General features: G+C 36.5%; 1 protein-coding gene across 10 annotated transcripts in view; it reads left to right on the top strand.

Annotated features, from left to right (window-relative positions):
• Positions 1-26,554, top strand: part of DOP1A (DOP1 leucine zipper like protein A) — a 104,630-nt gene that overhangs the window by 24,890 nt on the left and 53,186 nt on the right. For all 10 annotated transcript variants that reach the window (XM_045804400.2, XM_045804373.2, XM_087856914.1 and 7 more), the window contains exons 2-6: positions 8,923-9,113; positions 12,752-12,933; positions 19,043-19,213; positions 22,170-22,359; positions 25,789-25,887. In XM_045804400.2, coding sequence (XP_045660356.2) covers positions 8,976-9,113; positions 12,752-12,933; positions 19,043-19,213; positions 22,170-22,359; positions 25,789-25,887 — 780 coding nt within the window. In that variant the 5' untranslated portion in view covers positions 8,923-8,975. The remainder of the gene's footprint in view (positions 1-8,922; positions 9,114-12,751; positions 12,934-19,042; positions 19,214-22,169; positions 22,360-25,788; positions 25,888-26,554) is intronic.

Below are 26,554 nucleotides of genomic sequence, written 5' to 3'. Positions count from 1 at the left end.
TATCTTTTCAAATTAGTGTTTCCGTTTTCTTTGTGTAAATTCCAGTAGTGCAGTTACTGGGTCATATGGTATTTATGTTTTTAATCTTTCGAGGAGCCTCCATTTTGTTTTCCACACTGGCTGCCCAATTTGCATTCTCACTAACAGTGCATGAAGGTTCCTTTTTCTCTGCATTCTTGCTAGCACTTGTTATTTCTTGCCTTTTTTTATTTTAGCCATTCTGACAGTAAAGTGACACCTCATTGTGATTTTGATTTGCGTTACCCTGATGACTTTGATATTGAGCATCTTCTCACGTGTCTGTTGGCCATCTGTGTGTGTTTTTTGGTTTCTACTACCTTTGGGCTTTGTTCTTTTTCTAGCTTTTCTAGGTGTAAGATTAGGTTGTTTATTTGAGATTTTTCTTTTTTGTTTTTTTAAGATTTTATTTTTTGAAAATAATCGCCATACCCAATGTGGGGCTCAAATTCAAAACCCCAAGATCAAGAGTCGCACATTCCACTGAGTGAGCCAGCCAGGTAACCCTCTTGTTTTTTGATGTAGTTGTGTGTCCCCATAACCTTCCTCTTAGAACTGCTTTCTTTTGCTGCATCCCAGAGATGTTGGACCATTGTGTTTTCCTTTTCATTTGTCTCCATGAATTTTTAATTTTCTCTTTGATTTCTTGGTGGATTCCATCATTGTTTAGTAGCATGTTTTTTAGTGTCCATGTATTTGTGTTCTTTCCAGATTTGTTCTTGTAATTGTTTTCTAGTTTCATACTGTTGTGGGCAGAAAATACACTTGGTGTTATTTCAGTGTTCTTAAATTTATTGAGACTTGTTTTGTGACCCAACATGTGGTGTATCCTGAAGAATGTTCCATGTGCACTTGAAAACAGTGTGTATTCTGCTCTTTTTGGATGGAATATTCTGTATATGTTAGGTCCATCTGGTTTAATGTATCATTCAGAGCCACTGTTTCTTTGTGGATATTCTGTCAGATGATTTGTCCTTTGATGTAAATAGGTTGAAAGTCCCCTATAGTATTGTATTACTGTCAATTTCTCCCTTTATGTCTGCTCACATTTGCTTTATTTATTAAAAGAGAGAGAGAGAAGGAGGCAAAAAACTTATTGGAAGAAATAATAGCTAAAAGCTCCCCTAATCTGAGGAAGGAAACATACATCCAGATCCAGGAAATGCAGAGAACCCCTAATAAGATTAACCCAAGGAGGTCCACAGCAAAACACATAGTAATTAAAATGGCAGAAAGTAATGATAAAGAGAAAATTTTAAAAAGGAGCAAGAAAAAGCACTTACAAACAATGGAAACCCCATAAGGCTATCAGTTGATTTTTAGCAGACACTTTGAAGGCCAGAAGGGAGTGGCATGATATAAAGTGCTGAAAGGAAAAAATGTACAACCAGGAATACTCTACTCGGTAAGGTTATTATTCAGAATTGAAGGAGAGCTAGTTTCCCAGACAAAAGTTAAAAAAGTTCATCACCACTAAGCCAGTCTTACAAGAAACGTTAAAGGGAATTCTTTAACTGGAGAGAAAAGACCACAATTAAAAGAAAATAAGAAAAATGTCATAGGTAAAAGCAAACATGTAGAAAGGTAATAAATCACTTATAAAGCCAGTATGGAAGTGAAAACACAATAGTAAAATCAGTTATATCTAGAAATATCAGTCAAGGGATACACAAAATGAAAAGGCATAAAATATGACATTATAAAATGGGGGTAAAAATTTAGTGTTTTAGAATGTGTTCAAACGTAAGCAACCATTGACTTAATATGGACTGCTATCTGCATAAGACGTTCTATATGAGCCTAATGGTAACCACAAGTCAAAAACCTACAACAGATAAACACAAGAAGGAGAAAGGAATCCAAGTATAACACTAAAGTGAGCCCTCAAATCACAAGGGAGGAGAGTAAGAGAAGAACAGGGAAAAACTACAAAAACAACCAAAAAGCAGTTAACAAAATGGCAACAAGTACATATGTATCAGTAATTTATTTAAGTGTAAATATACTAAATGCTACGATAGAAAGACCTAGAGTGACTGAATGGATTAAAAAAAACAAAAACAAAACAAACCAAGACCCATCTCTGTGCTGCCTACAGAAGACTCACCTCAGACCTAAAGACATACGGACTAAAAAGTGAAGGGGTGGAAGGAACTGCAAATTGGAAGTGAAAAGGCCAGGGCAGCAGTACTTACAGTAGACAAAATAGATTTTAAAATGAAGAGTGCCATTTAAAATGGCAGATTTAAAATGAAGAGTATCTGAAGTATATGTTGCTGTATGTGTTTATGCTTATGTTTAAATGTAGTTTTTAAAAATTTTAGAAGCCATAGATTGATGATAAAACAGCTTACAGAATTTTTACCTTAGTCCCAGTCTTAGCTCTTATACTTACAATATTGTGTCTGCATCCAGCTTGAGCTTGACTATTGTAAGTTAATGCTGTGCTACATAGAAATATGTATGAAATATAGCTCCTCCTTTCAAAGACTTCTTCCTAACAGGGTAATTGCATAGCCAGTTCTTAATGAAACAAATCAGTGTTGGAAGGGAAGATAGTTAAGATTAGTTTTGATTCATTTATCTTTTAAGTTCTTATTCATCTTGGATTTCTCACAATACGTAAAAATACTGCTTTGTTTTGTTACTGTGAGAGTCCAGAGTATGAAGGGATAGCATTGAAGTATGTTTTTTTTCCCTGCATAAATTTTGCATTATTTTAAGAGCCTATCCCTCCCAATAGGGAATGAAAGTATCATGAGGTTCAGGAATATTCTCTTTATTCAGCACCCAGACGTAGTGCTTGGCACATGGTGTACTGAAGTGAATAATAAGTCAAGTGCCTCTGTGTTTAAGATAATCTCTCTGAAATGGGATTTGGGAATTTGTCTGTTTTTATTTTTATGGATAGAAGAATTGAGGTAGAGAATTGGGAAGTTTGTATCATTCCTTTTGTCACAGCCTTAACCAAGAAAATTTTGATTTAATAAATACATAGATTTTTACCTTTTTTTTCAGGGCAAATGTATTACTAATATAGGTTATATTCTCTAGAGTAGTGACTCTTAACCTTTTTGAGGATTTTGTTATAAAGCATTTTTGAGAATATTATAAATGTAGTAGACTATCTCCCCAATAAAATGTAAGAGGTAAATTTTGCACGTAATTTTAGGTAATTCACAGATTCCCTAAGATCCCTTATATAGAAAAAAATGTAGGAATACACACACATAACTTCACCGAGATATAATTCACCTACCATACAGTTCACTTATTTAAAGTGTGTAATTCAGTAGTTTTTAGTACGTCCTATGACCATCCTTACAATCAATTTTATTTATTGTATAATTAACATACAGTGTTAGTTTCGAGTGTACACTATAAGAATCCAAAAATTTCTTATATTACTTGGTGCTCATCAAGATACGTGTAGTCTTAATCCTCTTTATTTATTTCCCATATACCCCAACAGACTTCCCCTCATGTAACTACCATTTTGTTCTCTGTATTTAAGAGCTTGGGGTTTTTTAAGTCTCTTTTTCTCTTTGTCCATTTGTTTCTTAAATTCCACATATGAGCAAAATCATGGTGATTGTCTTCACTGTCTGACTTTTTTAAGTCAGCATCATACCCTCTAGGTCCATCCATGTTGTTGCAGATGGCACTATCTAATTTTTTTTATGGCTGAGTAATATTCCATTGTGGATACATATACCACATCTTTTACTCATTCATCTATCAGTGGACATGGGTTGCTTCCGTGTCTTGGCTATTATAAGTAATGCTGGAATAAACATAGGAGTTGCATGTATCTTTTCAAAATAGTGTTTTCATTTTCTTTGGGTAAATTCCCGCTAGTGGATCATATGGTAATCCTATTTTTAATTTTTTGAGGAACCTCTGTATTGTCTTCCACAGTGTCTACATCAGTTTGCGTTCCCACCAATAGTGCATGCGGGTTCCTTTCTCTCCACATTCTTATTAACATTTGTTATTTTTTGTCTTTTTGATTTTAGCCATTCTGACAGGAATAAGGTGATATCTCATTGTGGTTTATCTTTGCATTTCCCTAATGATTATTGGTGTCGAATATCTTTTTCATGGGTCTGTTGGCCATGTCTTCTTTGCAAAAGAATGTTCTGAATATATCCATTAGATCCATCTTCTCCAGTGTGTCCTTCAAAACCATTGTTTCCTTGTTGATTTCCTTTTTGGGTGACCTCTCTATTTATGTAAATGGGGTATTAAAGTTCCCTACTGTTATCGTATTACTATCAGTTACTTCCTTTATGTTTGTTATTAGCTGTTTTATTTATTTGGGTGCTCCCGTGTTGGGTACATAAATATTTACAATTGTTATATCTTCTTGTTGGATTACTACTTTTTTTAAAGATTTTGTTTATTTATTTGACAGAGAGAGTGTGCGCATGCACACAAGTAGGCAGTGGAGCAGGCAGAGGAAGATGGAGTAGTAGGCTCCTCACTGAGCAGGGAGCTCATCTGGGGCTCGATCCCAGAACCCTGGGATCATGACCTGTGCTGAAGGCAGATGCTTAACTGACAGAGCCATCCAGGCACCCCTGGATTATTCCTTTTATGACTATATAGTGTTTTTATTTATCTCTTTGTTAAAGTCTTTGTTCAAAGTCTATTTTGCCTGATGTAAGTATTTTTACCGGCTTTCTTTTCATTTCGATTCACATGATAAATGCTTTTTCATCCTATCACTTTCAATCTGCATGTGTCTTTAGGTCTGAAATGAGTCTCTTGTAGGCAGTGTATAGATGGGTGTTACTTTTTTTACCCATTCTGTCACCTATTTATTGGAGTGTTTAGTCTGTTTATTTTCAAAGTAATTAGTGATAGTATGTACTTACTGCTGTTTTGTTACTTGTTCTGTGGTTCTTTTTGTTGTTCTCTGTAGTTCTTTTTTCTCATGATTTGTTGGCTTTCTGTAGTGATGTACTTGGATTCCTTTTCCTTTATTTTTTGCATATCTATTACCAATTCCTGATTTGTGGTTACTGTTAGGTTTGTATAACGGTTTGTATATAACATCTTATGCATGGATCAGTCTATATTAAGTTGATGATCACATAAGGTTGAACCAATCATTCCTTACTCCTCTCACCCTCATGTTTTACGTATATGGTGTTGTATTTTACATCCTTTTATTTTGTGAATCCCTTGACTGATATTTATTGATCTACTTATTTTTACGGCTTTTATGTTTCCTACTTATTCCTGTTTATGGTCTTTCTTTTTCACTCAGTGAGTCCCCTTTAATATTTCTTCTAGGGGCTGGTTTAGTGGTTATGAATTCCTTTAACTTTTGTTTGTCTGGGAAACTCTTCATTTCTCCTTCTATTCTAAGTGATGGCCTTGCTGGATAGAATATTGCTGGCTGCAGTTTTTTTCTTTCAGCACTTTGAATATATCATGCTCATTGTCTTGTGGCCTACAAAATTTCTGCTAAAAAATCAGCTGATAGCCCAGTGGGATTTCCCTTCATGTAACTGTTTTCACTTCTCTTGCTGCTTTTAAAATCCTCTTTTAAAGTCACTACTTTTTGCCACTTTAATTACTTTGTGTCTTGGTGTGGACCTCCTTGGGTTGATTTTGTTGGGGATTCTCTGTGACTCCTGGATCTCAATTTCTGTTTCCTTCCCCAGATTCAGGAAGTTTTCAGCTCGCTCTTCTTCAGATACATTTTCTGCTGCTGTTTCCTCTCTTCTCCTTTTGGGATCCTTATAATGCACATGTTATTATGCTTCATGGTGTCGCCGAGTTACCTAAGTTTATTCTCATTTTTTATTATTTCTTTTTGTCTCCCCTGCTCAGCTTGAGTGCTTTCTATTACTCTAGGTCACTGATCTGTTCTTCTGCTTCTTTTAGTCTACTATTTATTCCATCTAGTGTATTTTTAATTTCCGTTATTGAGTTCTTCATCTCTAATTGGTTCTTTATGTTTTCTGTCTCTTTGTTAAGGGTCTCATGAGGTCCTCCACTCTTAATAGTCCAGTGAGTATCTGTATAGCCGTTACTTTAAATTCTTTATCAGACGTATTACTTACCTCTCTTCGGTTTAGTTCTCACTGATTTTGTCCTGTTCTTTAATTTGGGATATATTCCTCTGTCTCATTTTGTCTAACTCTGTGTCTGTTTTATATGGTAGGAAAGTCAGCTGCATCTCCTGCTCTTGAAAGTAGTGGCCTGTGTAGAGGGTCTGTAGTGCCTGGTAGTGCATTGTTCTCTGTTGACCAGAGCCTGGTGCTTCAGGGTGTCTCCTGTGTGTGTTGCATGTGCCCTGCTGTTGTGACTGAGCTGCTTTTGCCTTCTGTCCATTCATCAGCAATGGCTCTCTGCCTGTTGTGGGCAGGTTTGATCCTTTTGTTGTTAGTGAGCCTTTCTGGGGCCACCTTGGGCTTAACTTGAGTCAGACCAAATGTTTGCCAGAGATATGGTAGCACAGAGCTGTAGGAGAACATGAGGGCAGGGTGTGTGGTGTCAGAAAGGCTGGCAGCAGCAGAAGGAGACCTGCAGCTGCTGGGGACAGAGGCCCATGGGTTGGAGGACTGATCCACAGAGGCATGTGCGGGAGGGTCAGGTGGTATTAGCAAGATTTGCCTGGGTCTGCTGTGGGAGAAGATCTGGAGTAGAGATCTGGCTGGTTGGGGTGTGTCTGCAGGAGAACGGGTGGGTGGGAGGCACTATTAGCAAGTTAGGTAGTGAGGGTTGGTACCCCACTGGTTCCCGCACGTGTCTTTGTGTTTGGGGGGGGGGGGGGTTAGGGAGAGCAATGGTGCCTTCCAGCTTCTTCGTTCCTGGGGAAGTCTCCCAAAGATCCCTGCCCCTCCAGCACATACTTTGAGATTAGTAAGCAAATCTCCCTCCCAGATACCCAGGCTTTGTTCAAGCTGCTGCTTCTATGCTGTATGTCATTGGGCTCGTTGTTGTGCTGTCTCTTTAAGGCTGGGGGCTCAGTTTCCTCTTACCCTCCCTGTTCTCTCTCAAGCTTCCTGATTTTTAACGGACCAGGTTTAAAGCCTCGCTGATTGTAAGAATTCACAAAATTTGGCGCCTCTGGTTTTAAAAGCCAAATATTATGGTGATTCATCTACCCCATGTAGGCTCCCTGAAGTGAGTCTGTTTCTCTCCTCTCTCACACCTGGGGTGTTCCTCCCTCCCAAGGAGAGTCCCATGGATCCATTTAGCTCTCAAGTCTATCACCACCCTTCATACCTTCTCTGATATGGCCTCTTTTCTACACTTAGCTGTGGAGAGTTTGTTCTGCCAGTCTTCAGGTCATTTTTTTGAGTTATTTACAGTGATATGGCTATTATCTAGTTGTATCTGTGGAACGAGGTGAGCTTAGAGTCCTCCCACTCTGCAGTCTTCCCCAGAAGTCCTCCCCGTTTTTACTTTCATGATGATATCCTTTGAAGAAGAAAGGTTTTTCATTTTGATAAAGTCCGATTTCTTTATTTTTTGTTACTGCTTGTGCTGTCTTCTTTAGTGTTATTTCTAAGACTGCCTGGCGTTAGGACACAAAAACTTACTCCTGTATTCTAAGACTTTTATAGCTGTTGTGTTTAGATCTATTATCCATTTTGAGTTGATTTTTGTGTAGATATGAGGAAGGAGTCACCTTCGTTATTTTACATGTGGTTTTCTAGTTATCCTAAAACCATTTGTTGACGAGACTATTTTTACCTTTCATTTAATCATGTTGGCATCCTCTGAGTCCCATTCTTAGACCCTCCTCCACATCCATGAACCTAGCTTTAAAGAAAGGTACAGAGTTAGTTGAAAGTCCAATAGGATACCAAAAAAGTGGAGGAAAAGCCACATTGGGTTTTAAGTCAAGCCTAAGTTAAATCCTAATTACTACTCTGTTGGTTATCTAGTGCTGTATAACAAATTTATCCCCCAAGTCAAGGGCCTAAATCAGCAAGATTACTGGAGGTCATGAATTTGAGACTTAGTTATGTAGGTTCGGCTCAGGATCTCTCATGAAGTTACAGTTAGTTTGTTGGTACTGCCATCAAATCAAGGCTTGCTTGGAAATGGAAGATCCGCTTCTAAAATGGCTCACTCACTTCTAAAATGGCTGTTGGCAGAAAGCAGTCCTTACAACGGAACCTCTCCATAGGGCTCCTTTAAGTGTTCTCATTACATGGCAACTGGTTTTCCCAGACCTAATGATCTTAGAGAGGGTCAGGGAGGAAGCCAAAATGCTTTTATGACCTAGTCTTAGCCAGTACACATTGTCACTTCTGCCTTGGCTATTTTTGTCAGAACTGACTCACCAAATCCAGCTGTAGGATTTGGAACCACTTTTTAAAATTAATATCAAAGACTTTGTGAACATGTTTTAAACTACCACATGTATTTGTCTTTTTTATTAAAAGTAAGGTCTAATTCCAAAAAAACTGATGTTCCTTTATACTATGTGCTCGTTTATTGCCTAATAAAATGAGATGATCTCTAAATAATTAATATTTTTTCCTGTTTTTTTTCCTACATGTCCTTGATTTGTCCTATCCAACCACTCTTAGTATATCTTAGCATCAAAGCAAAGCAGAGGAGTATGTCCATCACAAATGTTATATCAGAAAATAAAAGAAAAATAGCATGATTTCTAAACTAAGTACCAAAATATTTCCTATTCTTTTCTATCCCTTCATTCTCACAGCCAATTTCCAGTTTCTAGGAAGAAGCATATGGATGACTATGAAGCAGTCTTTGAGTTCTTCATGACTCTATATACTAGCTGACCAGTTTTGACCACTTCTAACTCAAGAAACATTTTAAAGTTAGCCAATAGTTTTATAACAAGAGCATATGAGCCTGTTTTAATACTTTACTTTGTAACTTTGGTTCCTTCTGCAAACTTTTTTATAGGTAATGATTTTACCTGACTTTGGAACTGGTCTCTAGTGGGACGCTGTGGGAGGATGAACACAGAAGAGCTAGAATTACTGAGTGACTCCAAATACAGAAACTATGTAGCTGCAATTGACAAAGCTCTAAAGAATTTTGAATATTCCAGTGAATGGGCAGATTTGATATCAGCACTTGGAAAACTTAATAAGGTATGTCCATTTTATCCATTTCATAAAAAGAAGTAAAAATCAGAAATCTGAATTTGTACTTACTGGCTTTCTCTAAAGGCTGAAGTAAAGAATTGTAAAAACATAACAAAAGCCCAGAATTACTTTTGGTACTGCTATTTTACTTCATGAGTTGCCTACCTGTATAGCAAGGCATATTTTTGTAGCCAGAACAACAATACTTGAAAAATATAGTTATTCCATCATTGCTGTTAAAAACACAAGAGTAGGAAGCAAATATGCTAACTCCAAGGGCTAACAAATTTCTATAATTAATCATCAGATATGGTTCTGCAGTTCCTGACAGCAAGATTAAAAACTGCATGTAGAGTGTAGGAACTTCTCTTTGTTTTCCAGAAAGAGAAGTTCTGGGAAACAAACTGAGGGCTTCAGAGGGGAGGGGGGTGGGGGGAATGGGATAGGCTGGTGATGGGTATTAAGGAGGGCACGTATTGCATGGTGCACTGGGTGTTATACGTAAGTAATGAATCATGGAACTTTACATCAAAAACTAGGGATGTACTGTATGGTGACATAATATAATAAAACAATATTATTTTAAAAAAATGTAGTAACTTCTCTGTCCTTTACAAATGTTATGTAGCAGTAAGGAAAATTTTGTATCCAGGCGTTTCTTAGATATAGTCAGTATTTTTTACAAAAGTGACGAGTAGTCACTTAGGCCTTGGAGGTTCACCTCACGTGTTTCCTCTTAACATGTCTGGTTTTAATCCCGTTATGGGGCATTATGGATCAACTCATAGCTTTAAATTTTAACGCTGTTTTTTTTGTTTCTTAGATCAAACTTTTCTCACCTCACACCTATAGTTTTGATTTTGGGGATTTGGGGGGGATGGGGTTTTTTTTAGCAGTTGTTATTGAATTGGCATGCTTTTAAATATTAAATGGAGTGGAGAAGAAGATAGGAAATGAGAGCTCTCCAAGCAAGTTTTAACATCAAACAGCTGAGCGTACAATTATTAGTAAAGATATTGTCTTAAAATACATTCCAAGGGGGCACCTGGGTGGCTCAGTCATTAACCGTCTGCCTTCGGCTCAGGGCATGATCCCGGGGTCCTGGGATTGAGCCCCGCATCGAACCCCACATCGGGCTCCTCCGCTGGGAGCCTGCTTCTTCCTCTCCCACTGCCCCTGCTTGTGTTCCCTCTCTCGTTGGCTCTCTTTGTCAAATAAATAAATAAAACCTTTAAAAGAATAAATAAATAAAATATGTTCCAAGGACACTACTGTTCAACTCATACATACTATGGATAATTACTATTGTATCTTCAAAAAAAAAAACCCTTTCATTTTTAATGTGCAAGGATTTATCTTAAAATTGGATGCACAAACTTCTGTTTGACCTGTTAACTTCTAACATTTATCACTTGCGGTTTGATAAATTCCCAGATTTTTTTTTATAGTAGCCTCAAGAAATTGCATTCAAAAGTATGAATATGCTTAAAAGTAGTTAGGTTCTTTTTTGTTCTGAAGAGTCTCTTTCTGAAAACTTACTAGGAACTATGTTTAAAAGCCATTTATTAAATTGCAGAAATTAATATACATAATTGAGTACATAAGTAGTTTTTTATATATTTAATCAGTATTTATGAAAGCATTTTACTGTATCCAGATAATACAAAGTAGGATATGCAAGTCATTGGAAAACTTACTTTAAGTTGAGAAACAGGCAAGGATTATATGTACTATATATAATACAGATTTGTTGATGATAGTCTAAATATATGTTTTAATATAAAATTTTATTATTAATATACTAAATTTTCACCTCATTTATACATGTTTTTCAATTCGGAAATACTTTTAGAAAATGGTGCTATATTTTACTTATTAAATTTTATTTGGAATTAATAGAATTTTTTTATTAAAACATTTTGTGTTATAAATCATTAAATTTTCTCCAGAGGTAATTATACTTTTCCTTAAAATATATGTAAATATTGGGGTGCCTGACTGGCTCAGTTGGAAGAGCATGAGACTCTTGACCTCAGGGTCTTGAGTTTGAACCCCACGTTGGGTGTGGAGATTACTAAAAAAATAATTAAAAATATGTAAATATTGACCCTTGTCTGCTGAGTTTAAAATTCAAATTAATATTTTGGAAAAAGAAGCAGCTAGTTGAAAACTATTTTTCATAGCTGTATTCTTTTTTTTTTTTTTTTTAAGATTTTTTATTTATTTATTTGACAGAGATAGAGACAGCGAGAGAGGGAACACAAGCAGGGGGAGTGGGAAAGGAAGAAGCAGGCTCATAGCAGGGAAGCCTGATGTGGGGCTCGATCCCATAACGCCGGGATCACGCCCTGAGCCGAAGGCAGACGCTTAACCGCTGTGCCACCCAGGCGCCCCTCATAGCTGTATTCTTACTGGTCCTTTGCCCTTAATTTACTTTACATTTATAGATTTAATTTTATTTACATTCATTACATTCAATTTAAGACTGAATTAAAAGCTTGTAGTGGGAAGAACATTGAAAATGGTATATCTAAGTAGACCTCAGAGCCTTCACGTTTGTTATAAACTGGGAGATCTAGTCCTGACTTTTCTACTGTACTTGCCTTTGGCAGGTCATTTTATACCTTTTAACTTAAGTTCTTTATTTTGTAAAATAATGGCTTCTTTTATATTTCTTCTAAATCCCAATTCTGGCATATTATATTGTTTTCATTTGGAGTGTTTATTCTGCAATGTTCTATCAGTACTTTACTATAATACTTTGAAGAACTTATAAGTTCTTTTTGTTACTTAAATAACTAATCTTTTTTGGGTAGTTTGTAAAATAGAATCTTCTAAAATTCTACCCTGACCATTATCTCTAAAGAAATGTTATGTTTGGGGCGCCTGGGTGGCACAGCAGTTAAGCGTCCGCCTTCGGCTCAGGGCATGATCCTGGCGTTACTGGATCGAGCCCCACATCAGGCTCCTCCACTATGAGCCTGCTTCTTCCTCTCCCACTCCCCCTGCTTGTGTTCCCTCTCTCGCTGACTGTCTCTATCTCTGTCGAATAAATAAATAAAATCTTTAAAAAAAAAATGTTATGTTTGAATAAATACAGTTGTATTTGGTCCACTTAGGAAATTAAGTTAGTAAAAACAAATAGGTAATTATAATCTTAAGTAGATTCTTTTAAGCATTAGAATTCCTTGCTGTCATATGATATACCAAAGCAAGGGTTGTCCCTCTTCCAACTAAATATTTATGTTGATATCCACTTTCCTTCATATCTTTCAAAGAGTGTATCAAAAATAGATTGAAGGATAACTGACATTAAAGATTTACAAAAATCTACATAATTAAATCATTTCCTCTCTTCTGAATAAATTTGTTGGCAAAATATTGTGATTTTTTTTAATAAAAAATTTCTGTTAACATGTAGTGGGTTTTTTTAACAAAATAATTTTTTTGCATCCTCAGTTTTAATTTTAAATGTGGCATATACTGATAGATGTAACTAAGACAAGAGTTGTTTGGCATCCTTTATAATTTTTTAGGGGGTAAAGAAGTCCTATAAAGATTTTTGATAATTCTGTACTAGAAAATAGAAATAAAAGATATAATGTTTTTGTTTTTCTCAACTGAATTAAAATGTTTTCTTCAAGGTTTTACAAAATAATGCAAAGTACCAGGTAGTGCCCAAAAAGCTGACCATAGGCAAGCGCCTAGCTCAGTGCCTACATCCAGCATTACCAGGGGGAGTTCATCGAAAGGCACTTGAAACATACGAAATTATCTTCAAAATCATTGGACCTAAGAGACTTGCCAAAGATCTTTTTTTATACAGGTAAGAATACTTTTATTATTTATGTATAAATAAAAAATACTTTTAACTGTTTTATGTTTTGTGCAGTAAAAGCTAAAATATTGAAAACTCCTTAATGGAAGTTTTTGGATATCAATGTCAAGTATATAAGTGCTTCAGAAAAATTTAGGATATTCCTTAATGTAAGATCTTTTTCTTTTTTTTTTTTTTTTTTAAAGATTTTATTTATTTATGTGACAGAGAAACAGCCAGTGAGAGAGGGAACACAGCAGGGGGAGTGGGAGAGGAAGAAGCAAGCTCCCAGCGGAGGAGCCCGATGTGGGGCTCGATCCCATAACGCCGGGATCACGCCCTGAGCCGAAGGCAGACGCTTAACCACTGTGCCACCCAGGCGCCCCTGATCTTTTTCTTCTTCTATGTCATTTATGAAAAGTTTTTGTTTAAAATTGTGGGGGCTACACTACTTTCTGCCTTTTTAAACATGAGGACTACACTGAGAAGAAAATAAGATACCTTTATCTCTCAGCAGCTTTCAATGTAGTTGACCATTCTCTACCTGAAATAGTCTTTTTGTATTGGCTTATATTGTGCATTTACTTTCTCAGTCTTCATGTGGTTCTTAAAGCTTGCTTAGTCTTACATTTTCACTTTATATTCTTTTGTTAGGTGAGCGTATCCACACCCGTGGTTATCCTTTCAGTGCAAACGCCCAGTTTGGTATCACCAGTGTTGGCTTCTGCTTTAAATCTCTGGCTTACTCGCCATCTCTGTGTGGTTCTATAAAAGCAGCTGATGCTCACCTCCTTCCAACCTCATTTTCTAGAAACCAAGCCTTGTGCAAGTGCACTAGAGTTCAGTGAATGGCACTGTTGTCCATCCACTTACACAAGCCTGAAATCCAAGGGTTACACTGAGTATCTTGTTTTCCTTGCCCATATTCTTCTTCCTCCCATGTGCGTTCTGTCACTAAGAGTTTTGTTTCATAGCAGTAAAGAGCAGAAGCTTTGGAATCGAAATGGTTTGCCTTTATCGCTCACCAGCTCTGTGATCTTGGGTCATTTTCTTCACCTCTCTGTGTGTATTCTCATTTGCAAAAAAGAAGATTACCAGTTTCACAGGATTGTTAATAGAATTAGAAATGTAAATATGTATAAAGTACTTAGAACGATGCAGCATGTGGGAAGTGCTCAATAAATGTTAGCCATTGTTCGGATAGATGTTCCAGAACATCCACTTTCCACCCTCACTGGCAGCATCTGCTCCAAAGTCACTGGCCTCCTAACACAAACAATCTTGTTCTTATCCTTTTATGCCCTTCTCTCCACACAGTACCAGATTAAACTTTTTGATACATTAAATAGATGTCATTCTCCTGCTAAGAACCTCCACTGACTTCTTCCTGTTACTTAAAATTCAAAGTTCTTACTATGGCTTCTTAAGTTTTATATACTTTGTCCCTGCCTATCTCGATTACGTCCAGCTCCTACCACTTTCCACCCAATTTACTCCATTCTGTGACAAAGATCTCTGTTTACTCTCCCTCATTTTTTGCTTGTTTCCCTCACCCTGTAATGCTGTAATCCACTTCTCTGATTATCAAATCCTCAGAGAAGACTTGCCTAGTTACCCTATCTATAAGAGCCTTTCTTCTACACTTTTGTCATTAGTACCCTGTAGTTTCACTGTGATGTATTTAGAGGGAGGTATCTTTTTATTTATCCTGATTGGGATTCATTGGGATTTTTAAATCTGTGAATCAGTGACTTTCATCGATTCTGAATCTCTTCAAATTGCCTTCACTCCATCTATTCTCTCTCCCCTTTTTGGAACTATGTGTAAGCATGTGTTAGATCTTCTCATTCTAGCTGCCCCATCTCTTATCCTCTCCTCCTTGTGTTCAAACCTCTTGTCTGTCTTTGTTGCATTCTAGATAGTTTCCTCTTACCTAACTTCTGGATCACTAATTCTCTCTCTTTTTTCATATATGTGTGAAATTTTTTCTCATCCTTATTGAAATGTAAGTGACATAACATTGTATAAGTTTAAGGTGTATAACATACTTATATATGTATATACTGTGAAATGAATACCATAATTTTAGTTAACACATCCATAATAACCTCAGTTATGATTTCTTATGATGAGAACTTTTAAGGTCTACTCTCTTAGCAACTTTCAGGTACAGTATTGTTAACTGTAGTCACCAGCCTCTACGTTATGTCCCCAGAACTTACTTATCTTGTAACTGGAGGTTTGTACCTTTGACCACCTTCACCGACTTCTCCTCCCCACCCACCCCAGGCAACCACCATTCTCTTCTGTTTTTATGCATTTGGTTTTCTTAGATTCCACATTTAAACGAGATCATATAATGTTTGTTTTTCTCTGGCTTACTTACTTCACTTAGCATAATGCTATCCTCGAGGTCCATCCATATTGTCACAAATGGCAAGATTTCTTTTTTTTTTAATGACCAAATAATACTCCATTCAGAGAGAGAGCGAGAGTGTGTGTGTGTGTGTGTGTGTGTGTGTGTGTGTGTACACATCCATGCATAAGCGCAAGCATGTGTGACAATTTATGTGTTCATCTGTCAGTGGATACAAGTTGTTTCCATGTCTTGGCTATTGTAAATAATGCAGCAGTGAACATGGGAGTGCAGATATCTCTTCAAGGTCATGATTTCATTTCCTTCAGATATATATCCAGAAGTGGGATTTCTGGATCGTATTATAGTTCTATTTTTAATTTTTTGAAGGATCTCCATACTGTTCTCCATAATTGCTGTACCGGTTTGCATTCCCTCCAAGAGCATACAAGGGTTCTCTTCTCCACATCCTTGCCAGCATTTGTCATCCTTTGTCTTTTTCATAATAGCCCTTCTAACAGTTGTGAGATGAGATACCCCATTGTGTTTTTGATTTGTATTTCCCTGGTGATTAATGATGTTGAGCACCTTTTCATGTACTTATTGGCCATTCTAATATCTTCTTTGGAAAAATGTCTGTTTGTCCATTTTTTAATTGGATTATTTGAGGGTTTTTGCTATTACATCACGAGTCCCTTATATTAATTTTTATTAACTTATATTAATTTTTATTAGATATGCGGTTTGCAAATATTTTCTCTCATTCCATAGATTACCTTTTCATTTTATTGATCATCTTTTTCTGTGCAGTAGCTTTTTAGTTGGATATAGTCCCAGTTGTTTATTTTTGTTTTTGTTGCTTGTGCTTTAGGTTTCATACCTAAAAAATCAGTGCCAAGACCAATGTCAAGGAGCTTTCCCCCTATAATTTCCTTCTAAGAGTTTTATGGTTTCTGGCCTTATATTTAAGTCTCTACTCCATTTCAAGTTAACGTTTGTGTGTGACATAAGGTAGGGGTCTCGTTTCATTCTTTGTGATATGCATATCCACTTTTCCTCTTTCACTCTTGATGTTGGTACCTCAGACCTTATTTTTTTCCTTTGATCAGTCTTGTCATGGCTTTATCAATTTTGTTAGTCTTTTTAAAAACAAGCTTTTAGGGGCACTACGGTGGCTTAGTCGGTTAAGCAACCCACTCTTGATTTCAGCTCAAGTCATGATCGCAGGGTCGTGAAATGGAGCTCCACGTCTGGCTCCATGCTCAGTGCAGAGTCTGCTTGTCTCTTCCCCACTCCTGCTGTCTCTCTCTCAAATAAATAAAATCTTTGAAAAAAAATAAAAAATAAAAATACGAACTTGGGGCACCTGGGTGGTTCAGTTGGTTAGGCATTCAACTCTTGATTTCAGCTCACGTCATGATCTTGGGGTCCTGTGATCGAGCCCCACATCGGGCTCCCCACTCAGTGGGGAGTCTGCTTCTCTCCCCCTCTCTATCTCCTCCTGCTCATGCTCTCTTTCTAAAATGAATCAATCTTTTTTTTTTTTTTGAAGATTTTATTTATTTGAGAGAGAGTGAGTGAGAGTGAGAGAGCACAAGCAGGGGGAGCAGCAGAGGGAGCGGGAGAAGCAGGTTCCCCTCTGAGCAGGGAACCCCATGCGGGGCTTGATTCTGGAACCCTGGGATCATGACCTGAGCCAAAGGCAGATGCTTTTACCAACTGAGCCACCCAGGCAACCCTAAAATAAATAAATATTTAAAAAAATAAAAACCAACTTTTAGCTTTGCTGGTCCGCTTTACCTGTGCATATATGTTTTGTCTTTAAATTCTGTATGGATGTCTTAAAAAACACTATCTAGGGGCGCCTGGGTGGCACAGCGGTTAAGCGTCTGCCTTTGGCTCAGGGCGTGATCCCAGCGTTGTGGGATCGAGCCCCACATCAGGCTCCTCCACTATGAGCCTGCTTCTTCCTCTCCCACTCCCCCTGCTTGTGTTCCCTCTCTCGCTGACTGTCTCTATCTCTGTCGAATAAATAAATAAAATCTTAAAAAGAAAAAAAGAAAGCTTTAAAAAAAAACACTATCTAAACTCAGTAGCAGGTTATTTTTAATAGTAATAAGTACTGCATTCCAGAGAACGGCACTTAAAAAGAATTTCTGAATCAGTGTTGCATGTAATTCTCTAATAACTGATAGATTTTCCTTTCATTTTAAAAAATCTTTTATTTAAATTCAATTTAGTTAACATATCGTTTATTACTAGTTTCAGAGGTAGTAGATTTTCTTATTGCGAGACTTTTATAACTCATGCCTGCAACTTTTTCAGCTCTTCAGTAACACAATTTTACTTTAAGAAACTGTTGGCTAGTTGGCTCAGTTGGTAGAGCACGCCCCTCTTGATCTCAGGGTTGTAAGTTTGAGCGCCATGTTGGGTATAGAGATTACTTAAAAAATAAAGTCTTAAAAAGAGAGAGAGAAGTTATAGGTGAAAAAAGGAAAATGGATGAAGCAGGACCCTGGCAAAAGCTGGCCTTGGGCCCTGGCATTTATGGGGAAGGTAGCTTTGAGGAAGCTTCAACTGTAAGAATTTAGATCAGACTACCTAAAATTGGAGGCAGAAAAGTGGGAAACTGAGAGAGTTCTCTCTTGATGACCTCTATTTACTATATAAACTAGGAGCAAGAGATTCTTAATGTATTTGTTAAGCACTTACATGCAAGAGGACTTGGTGCTAGAACCTCAAGATACGTAAACAAAAAGATATGGTCCCTTGCTTTCTGATATTTACAGAATGACCTATTAGAATTACTCAGTAAGTACAGAATTACTTACTCGAATAAGTATTGGATGCTATGAGAACACAAAATAGGGGGCCTAACCTGGTCTAATTAGAAGACATTCTCCTCCAGGAAAGGGCTGAGGCTAATTCCTGAAAGTCTAGGAATCATCTGACAACAAAAAGGATGTAAGTAAAGGAAAAGGAATTGAACCTGTCAGAGCAGCATGTGGAAAGGCCTGGACACTAAAGAAGAGCATGGAAGGTTCTAAAACAAAACTGAAAAGAATTCTTCTGTATAGCTGGAGCAGAAGGTGCAAGAGCAAAATTGGTGAGCTTATGTGGTCTGTTACAGAGGTATGTAGTAGCAAGATGTCAAAAAATGGTAAAAGCTACATTAAACTAGACTGTATCTGAAAGGCAACAGGAAACCAGTAAAAGGTTTTACTGAGGACAGGTGCTTCAGGGCAATACTGAAGTGGTACCAGGTGAGTCGGTGATTGAGCTCTATATAATGGTTGTGTCTTCGAAGGAAAAGTCTGGTAGACATGGAGATAATTTACAATATTCAAAAAATATGTTGAAGAGTGACTTGGAGAGAAAACCTGGTGATTGATGACAAGTTAGAGGAGATTTTTTTTAAAGAGTCAAGGATCACTCCTAAATTTATAGCTTTTTGGTCAACCAGATGGATGTTGATGCCATAGTTTGAAATTGTGAAATTTGAAGACTTTTTGAAATAGCTGGGTCGCCACTGGGTTTATGAGTATGAAGCTCAGGTGGGAGACCTGGGTTGATTAAATGGATAGAGAAGTCATCAATATAGAGGATATCATTCTGAGCCAATCAGTAGAACTTATTTCATCAAAATATAAATCAAGATTTATATACGTATGTAGGTACATATGAATTAATAGTTTGTAGTTAATGTACTTTTCCCCACCCCCTTTTCTTTCTGTTTTTTTTTTTTTTTTTTTTTTTTAATAGTTCTGGGTTATTTCCTCTTCTTGCAAATGCTGCCATGTCTGTGAAGCCAACATTGCTAAGTTTGTATGAGATCTATTACCTGCCTTTGGGTAAAACACTGAAGCCTGGTCTACAAGGATTGCTAACTGGTATTCTGCCTGGCTTAGAAGAAGGATCAGAGTACTATGAGAGGTAAGGTGGTGCTGTTACTGGTGCAGCTAAGTAAGCAAAGTCATAGATTTGTCAGCAAGCATCCTTGGATTAATAATGTTTTAACCTCACAAAAAGTGTTTATTCTAGACACTTCAATATATGGCCTGAAGATTTCTATAGCAAATATCTATATCTATATCTATAGATATAGTAGTATGTATAGTTTGTGTATTGCATTGAAAATATAGGTAGGTAGTAAGAGCACAGACTTGGGAGGTAGATGGACTGCGTTCAAATCGTGGCTCAACAGACACTGGACAGCTTAGGAAAGCTTTGTCAACATTTCAGAACTTTATTCAGTTTCTTCATCTATAAAACAAACATAATACTTAATTCCATTCTGTTATTGTAATAATGAAAGCACTTAGTCCAGTGCCTAGCATATATAAGTCACTCAAAAAATTGCAACCCATAATTTAAAATAATAATCAATATATAGGAACTTAAATTAATAAAAGAATGGGAAATCGGACCCTGTGCCAACAGTTTTTAAATATTGGTGGTGGAAAAGAGCCTACGACCAAGTACAGTGCTGTTTCATTAGCTGTGACGTGATGCTCTTGATATTTTAACTTTCTAAAGAAAATGAATTAATCTATTTTGGAGCCTATTACTTCTTAGGAAGTTTATAGTTATAGACAATGCATGATGGCACTATCTTTAGTAGCTTCTTACTGATATCCTTAACAAAAAGGAAATTGAATTGAGGTGGCAAAAACAGAAAAGGCCAAGCTTGTTATATGAGTACACTTAATGATTTAAATTTAAATAACTTGTGCATTGACCAGCTACTCTATTTTATTGTGGTTCATATGTTCCTGTAATGCAGTAAGAATCTAATCCTGAAAATACTGGATTACCTTCCTAAACTATTTGGAGAAAATACAATTTTTGTCTAAAAACTTACCATTTTCTTTTGTTAACTTTTTTACTTACAGTTTTAGAAACATATGACATAATTTCATTTAGTGTATAAGTCAGTTTTGTTTCTAATTGTTATATTCTAAGACAAATATGTGTAAGTCTGCTAGTGACAATTAAAAATTTAACACGATAATGATTTTTATGAGTGTGGTATGATTTATTTCATTATGTGTCTTCGTCCATTTGAGCTGCTGTGACCAAATACCATAGATTGGGTAGCTTATAAAGAAGAAATTTCTCACAGTTGTAAAGGCTGGAAGTCTGTATCAGTAGTAGCAAGGTCATGTTTTGGTGAGGGCCCTCTTCCGGTTCCTAACTGGAGCCTCCTCCCTGTGTCCTCACACAGTGGAAGGGACTGTGGAGTTCTGTGGGATTTCTTTCATAAGAACATTAATCTCATTCATGAGAGCTCCACCCTCATGGCTTAAGCACTTCTCAAAGGCTCTGCCTCTCCTGATGTCATCATTTTGGGGGGATAGGGTTTTAACATGACTTTTGCAGAGACACAAACATTCAAACCATAGCATTATGTTTTAGCAGTTATTCCACACAAATTCTAATAAAGGGATTTATCATATTCTTCTAATCCGTAGATACATTAAGGCCGGAAGGGAGTATAGTGTTAGGTTAAATCATACAACAAGTAAACAGTAGAATGCATCATCAGATTCTTTTGATTCTGACTCTACTATACTACAGTGTAATAAATTTTTAGGTATTATGTTACTCTATGCTTGAAACAAATCAAAAGTAATTTATTTTTAAATGTAGTCCTTAAAGCAATAATGCATCTTTGATTTTGTTATAGGTCTGATTCATTAAAGTTTTATGAATTACAGGGTGTGAGGGCAATCTGGCTGTGACATCTGTCACCCCATTGATCACTACGGTTGATTCAGCTGACCTGGCTGGCTAGGCAGGTGTCCTCTTCTTCCTTCACTGTTCATGTGTGTCCCTCCTGAAGCTGTGTGTTTGATCAAAGCTGACAACCTTCCGTAATAGAGGAGGACCATTCTTTGGCCAAGGGTATATGAGTAGCTGTGCTCCGCTGCTAGAATCTCCAACAAACTTTCAAAGTTATTGTGAATTACATAATATGATTTCAAAGAGAAGGAAACATTTGGAAAATGTCCTTTAAGAATTCACAGGGCAGGGAGGGGGACACCTGGATGGCTCATTTGGTTAAACGTCTGACTGTTGATTTCAGCTCACATCTTGATCTCAGGGTTGTGAGTTCAAGCCCTCCATTGAGCTCCATGCTGGGGGTGGAGTCTACTTAAAAAGTGGGGGTGGGGGAATGCTGGGTAGCTCATTCGGTTAAGTGTCCAACTCATAATTTCAGCTCAGGTCATGATTTCATGGCTTGTGAGATTGAGCCCTGGGTTTTTGGGCTCCATGGGGAACCTGCTTGAGATTCTCCCACTTCCTTTCCCTCTACCCCTCCCCCTGTGCACACGTGCGGTGCACATGTGCGTGCTCGCTCTCTCTCAAATCTTTTTAAAAAATTTTTTCATAGAGGAGTACCTAGGTGGCTTAGTTGGTTAAGTGTCTGACTCTTGATCTCAGCTCAGGTCTTGAACTCAGGGTCATGAGGTCAAGCCCCATGTTGGGCTCCACACTGGGTGTAGAGCCTACTTTAAAAAAAAAAAAAAGGAAAAGAATTTCATAGTAATTCAACAGAAAATATATTCTGCTGTAGGATTACTATTAACTAAGATGTCTAGGACTTGGGGTGTTGTTTTTGTTGTTACCTTCATTTTACAGATCAGGACACGGAACTGAAGAAAGATTGAGTGAGTTTTGCAAATTACACAGCTAGTAAATGGGGGAGGCAGGACTGAAATCCAGTCCTCTGAAGTATGCACTTCTTGTAGTCTGTCACACTTGTCGCCAGGGCAAAGCATGGAACGACAGGGTGAATGCTTCCATACAATCTGGAGGAGAATAATTTCTTCTTAACAACGTGAAACTAAATGCTTGTCTTCTTAAGCCACTTTGTTTTGTACCTCAGAACAAACACCTTGTTGGAAAAGGTTGCTGCTGCAGTGGACCAGTCAGCCTTCTACAGTGCCCTCTGGGGTAGTCTCCTCACCAGTCCTGCTGTGCGGTTACCAGGAATCACATACGTTCTTGCCCATTTGAACAGGAAGCTTTCCATGGAAGATCAACTGTATATAATTGGCAGTGACATTGAGCTAATGGTACGTCTATGCATGGTTGCTCACGTAACATAGTTCTTCAGAGCCGGGCACACTATTCCAGACAGATAGTGAGAATTGTGACCCAAACAGAATTCCTGTTTTCATGGAACTTACATTTTCCATCAAGGACACTTAAAGACCAAATTTGTCATTGATTATTGTTTTTAAAAGCTTCAAAATAGTTTTTTCATGGAAAAGGAATTGTAGGTTATATCTTATCTCCAGCTGTTTCTCAAGCAAATAAATGGTCTTTATTACCATCTTGCTAACTGATCAACCACTGTTAACATAGTCACATTAATTATATCGTTCCAAAGGGGACCTTCTCTTCAATCATAGCTTTCATTATAGGAAAGATGGATTTTCGATAGAGTGACAGCCAGATTCTGTGTGGAATTTGTACAAGGAGATGCAGTACCAAAGGAGATGGTAAAAGATAGTACCCGAAAATCACATTGATTGCTTGTACTTTTTAATTTCTAGATTAAGAACAGAAGGAAACTTTTTATCTCTGTAGAGTGCAATACTGTGAAAATTAGCAAGGAGTAAACAAAGAAACCCTCAAAGGTCACTATGAAAAGTTTTTTGTTTTTTTTTTAATTATAGTTAATCATCCTGTACTTTTTCCTCATACGATTATGAAATGACTGAGATTTTTTATGCAGATTTTTGATTACATTTATTAAACTATAATTAACATACACTGAAAATAACATCTTGTGTGTACAGTTGTATGAATTTGACAAATGCCTGTAGTCAAGTAACCAATACTATAATCAAAATAAAGACTATTTACATCACTTCAAAAGGTTCTTCTGGGCCCCTTTGTAGTTACTTCTCTTACCCTACACTCCCAGGCCCTTGCAAACAGTAGTCTGATTTCTGTTCCTGTAGTTGTACTTTTTCCAGAATGTGATGTAAATGGAATCATGCAGTATCAGCCATTAAGTCTGGTTTCTTTGGCTTTGTAGAACACATTGGAGATTCATCCATGTGTTTGCACATATCAGTGGTCTGTTCCTTACATTGCTGCGTAGTATCATATTGCATGAATGTACTGCGACTTGTTTATTCATTCACCAGTTAGTGAATGTTTGTTTCTGGTTTGGGCAATAATGAATAAGGCTGCTGTAAGCAGTTGCATACGGTTGTTTGTGGAGACGTATGTTTTTATTTCTTGGGGAAATACCTAGGGTAGGATTCCTGTTCATATGGTAAAGGTAAGATTTACCTTTTTTTAAATAACAGCGTTATTGAGATACAATTCACATACCATAATATTTATCCTTTGGAATTGTGTAGTTCATTGGTTTTTTAGTATATTCACAAAGTTGTGTAGTTATCACTGTCTATTTTTAGAACATTTTCATCATCTCAAAAAGAAGCCCCATAGTCATTAATCACACCACTTTTTTCCCCTCACTCCTGCCCCTGGCAACCACTAATCTTTCTGCTCCTATATATTTGCCTATTCTGAATATTTCATACAAATGCAGTTATACAATATATAGCCTTTTATGAATGACTTCTTTCACTTGTCAATATTTTTAATACTCATCTTTGTTGAAGCTAGTGTCAATACTTCATTACTTTTTATGGTTGAGTAATAGTGCATTGTATGGGTAATACCACATTTTATTTGTCCATCAGATAATTTTTTTGGCTATTATGAATAACGCTCTGAACGTTCATGTGTAAGTTTTTTGTCGGCATAGGTTTTCACTTCATAGAGTAGTGGAATTGCTGGGTCATATGTTATCTCTGGGTTTAACTTTTTGAGGAACTGGCAAACTGTTTTCCAAACTGCACCAATTTACATTTCCATCAGCAACATATGAGGGTTCCCATTTCTTCAAATCCTTTTTAACACCTGTTATTGTCTTTTTATAATAGACACGTTAGCAGGTGTAAAATATTTCATTGTAGTTTTGATTTGCATTTCCCTAATGACATTGAACATATTTTCTTGTGGTTATTGTCATTTTATATCTTCTTTGGAGACATATTTCTTCAGATTCTTTGCCCATTATTTAAATGGTGTTAATTTCTCTTTTTGTTGTTGAATTGCAGGAGTTCTTTACATAGTGTGGATATTAAACCCTTGTATATATGATTTAAAAATATTTTCTCCCATGCTATGGACTTACCTTCTTACTTTCTTAATATTGTCCTTTGAAGCAGGAAAATTTTAATTTTGATCAAGTCCAATTTATCTGTTTTATCTTTTGTCATTTGTGCCATTTTTATCTTTTGTCTGGTATTAGATATTACCTAAAATTGATTCTAATCCAAGATCACAAACAGTTATTCCTATATCTTCTTTTAGTGTATGTTTAAATTTGTAAGAAACCGCCAAACTATTTTCCAAAATGACTATACCATTTTTATGCAGATTTTAAAATTTTTAAATGGAATTATTACATTTCCTTTTAATAACTTAATGGAAATTTTAAGCAAGTCACTTTTTTATTTCTTTAAAAACACAAACGTCATAATTGGAAAACTATTTGTAACACATCACAAAGGACTACCCTCCATATTATTCAAGAGCTACTATAAATAAATAGGCAAATATTAATAATCAAGTAGAAAAATGGGTTTGAACAGATAACCTAAAGGAAGTAAAAATAACTCAAACACATGAAAAGATGCTCAACATTACTTAAACGATAGAAATAAAAATTTAACCAGGATATCAATTTTCATATATTATATTGGCAAAAATGAAAAAAAAAAAACACATGGGTAAACATGGAAAAACAGAAATTGTCACACAAAGCTGGTGGGACTATAAATATATATAAGCTTAAGGAAATGCACTGTATTATTTATATTGCAAATGATATATCCCAAGACCCAGCAGTTCTACTTTAAGGGATTAATCCTATAAACTACTTGTACATCTGTATATTGCGGCATTATTTACAATAGTAAATATTTACAGACCGCATAAGTATCTATTATTAGGGGCCTATTTAAAAATTAGGGTTCATCTGTGAAATAGAGTATTTCTTTAGCCATAAAAAAATAATGAAGCTCTTTAGTGTTAAGGAAAGATCTCCAAAATATATTGTTAAAAGAAAAAAGGCAAAATTTGGGGTATATGCATGTGTGTTTTTATTTACTTAATATTTGTAGAAAATATTCACTAGTTATACTGGTTGCATGCAGAAAGGAAATTGAATGGTTAGGAGACAAATACGGAAGAGAACTTTTTGCTGTATATACTCTTTTGTGTGCCTTCATTTTTTTTTAAACCATCATAATATATTTACCTATTCAAAATAAAGTAAATACATTTAATTAGTGACAAGAAACTGAGAAGCATACTTCTATCTATTGGAGAAAATGAAGCATTCCATTTGCATGGTAATGGTAAATCTTTCCCAGTGTAACAGGCAAGAGATACTAAAGGCTCTCTTATTTCAGGTAGAAGCAGTAAGTACTTCGGTGCAGGACTCAAGTGTACTTGTACAGAGAAGCACACTGGACCTCATACTCTTCTGTTTTCCATTCCACATGAGTCAGGTAAAACATTAATAATGATATTAATATAAGGAATTCTTTGGAAAATCATAGATTCCTGATGTGTAGTAATTTTTTAAGTTGAATTTAAGTTAAATTCTTTTGTTTTATGAACTGGTAAGTATAATACATACCACATACAATACATGCAGGGCTTGAATTCACAACCCTGAGATCAAGACCTGAGCTGATATCAAGAGTCAGACACTTAACCAACTGAGCCACTTGGGTGCCCTGAACAATTTCTTTTTTTTAAGGAGCAAAATTTGTGGAAATTTTGAAAAACAAAACAAAAAAAGGTTTTATTGATTTGCATAAGAACATGGAAATTGAAATAGATTATTTCATACTTTTAATAAAAGTTCTAACCTATAGGGGCACCTGGGTGGCACAGCGGTTAAGCGTCTGCCTTTGGCTCAGGGCGTGATCCCGGCGTTCTGGGATCTAGCCCCACATCAGGCTCCTCCGCTATGAGCCTGCTTCTTCCTCTCCCACTCCCTCTACTTGTGTTCCCTCTCTCGCTGGCTGTCTCTATCTCTGTTGAATAAATAAATAAATAAATAAATAAATAAATAAATAAATAAATAAAATCTTAAAAAAAAAAAGTTCTAACCTATAAAAACGGGAGATAATCATTGCTAGCTCTGAGTGAGGCAGGACTCTGAGACTC

The sequence above is a fragment of the Ursus americanus genome, chromosome 29 (genome assembly GCF_024610735.1).
Source record: "Ursus americanus isolate L20-20 chromosome 29, mUrsAme1.1.p, whole genome shotgun sequence".
Taxonomy (NCBI): domain Eukaryota; kingdom Metazoa; phylum Chordata; class Mammalia; order Carnivora; family Ursidae; genus Ursus; species Ursus americanus.
Note: the sequence above shows the minus strand (reverse complement) of the source record. Positions and strands in the feature narration are given on the sequence as shown.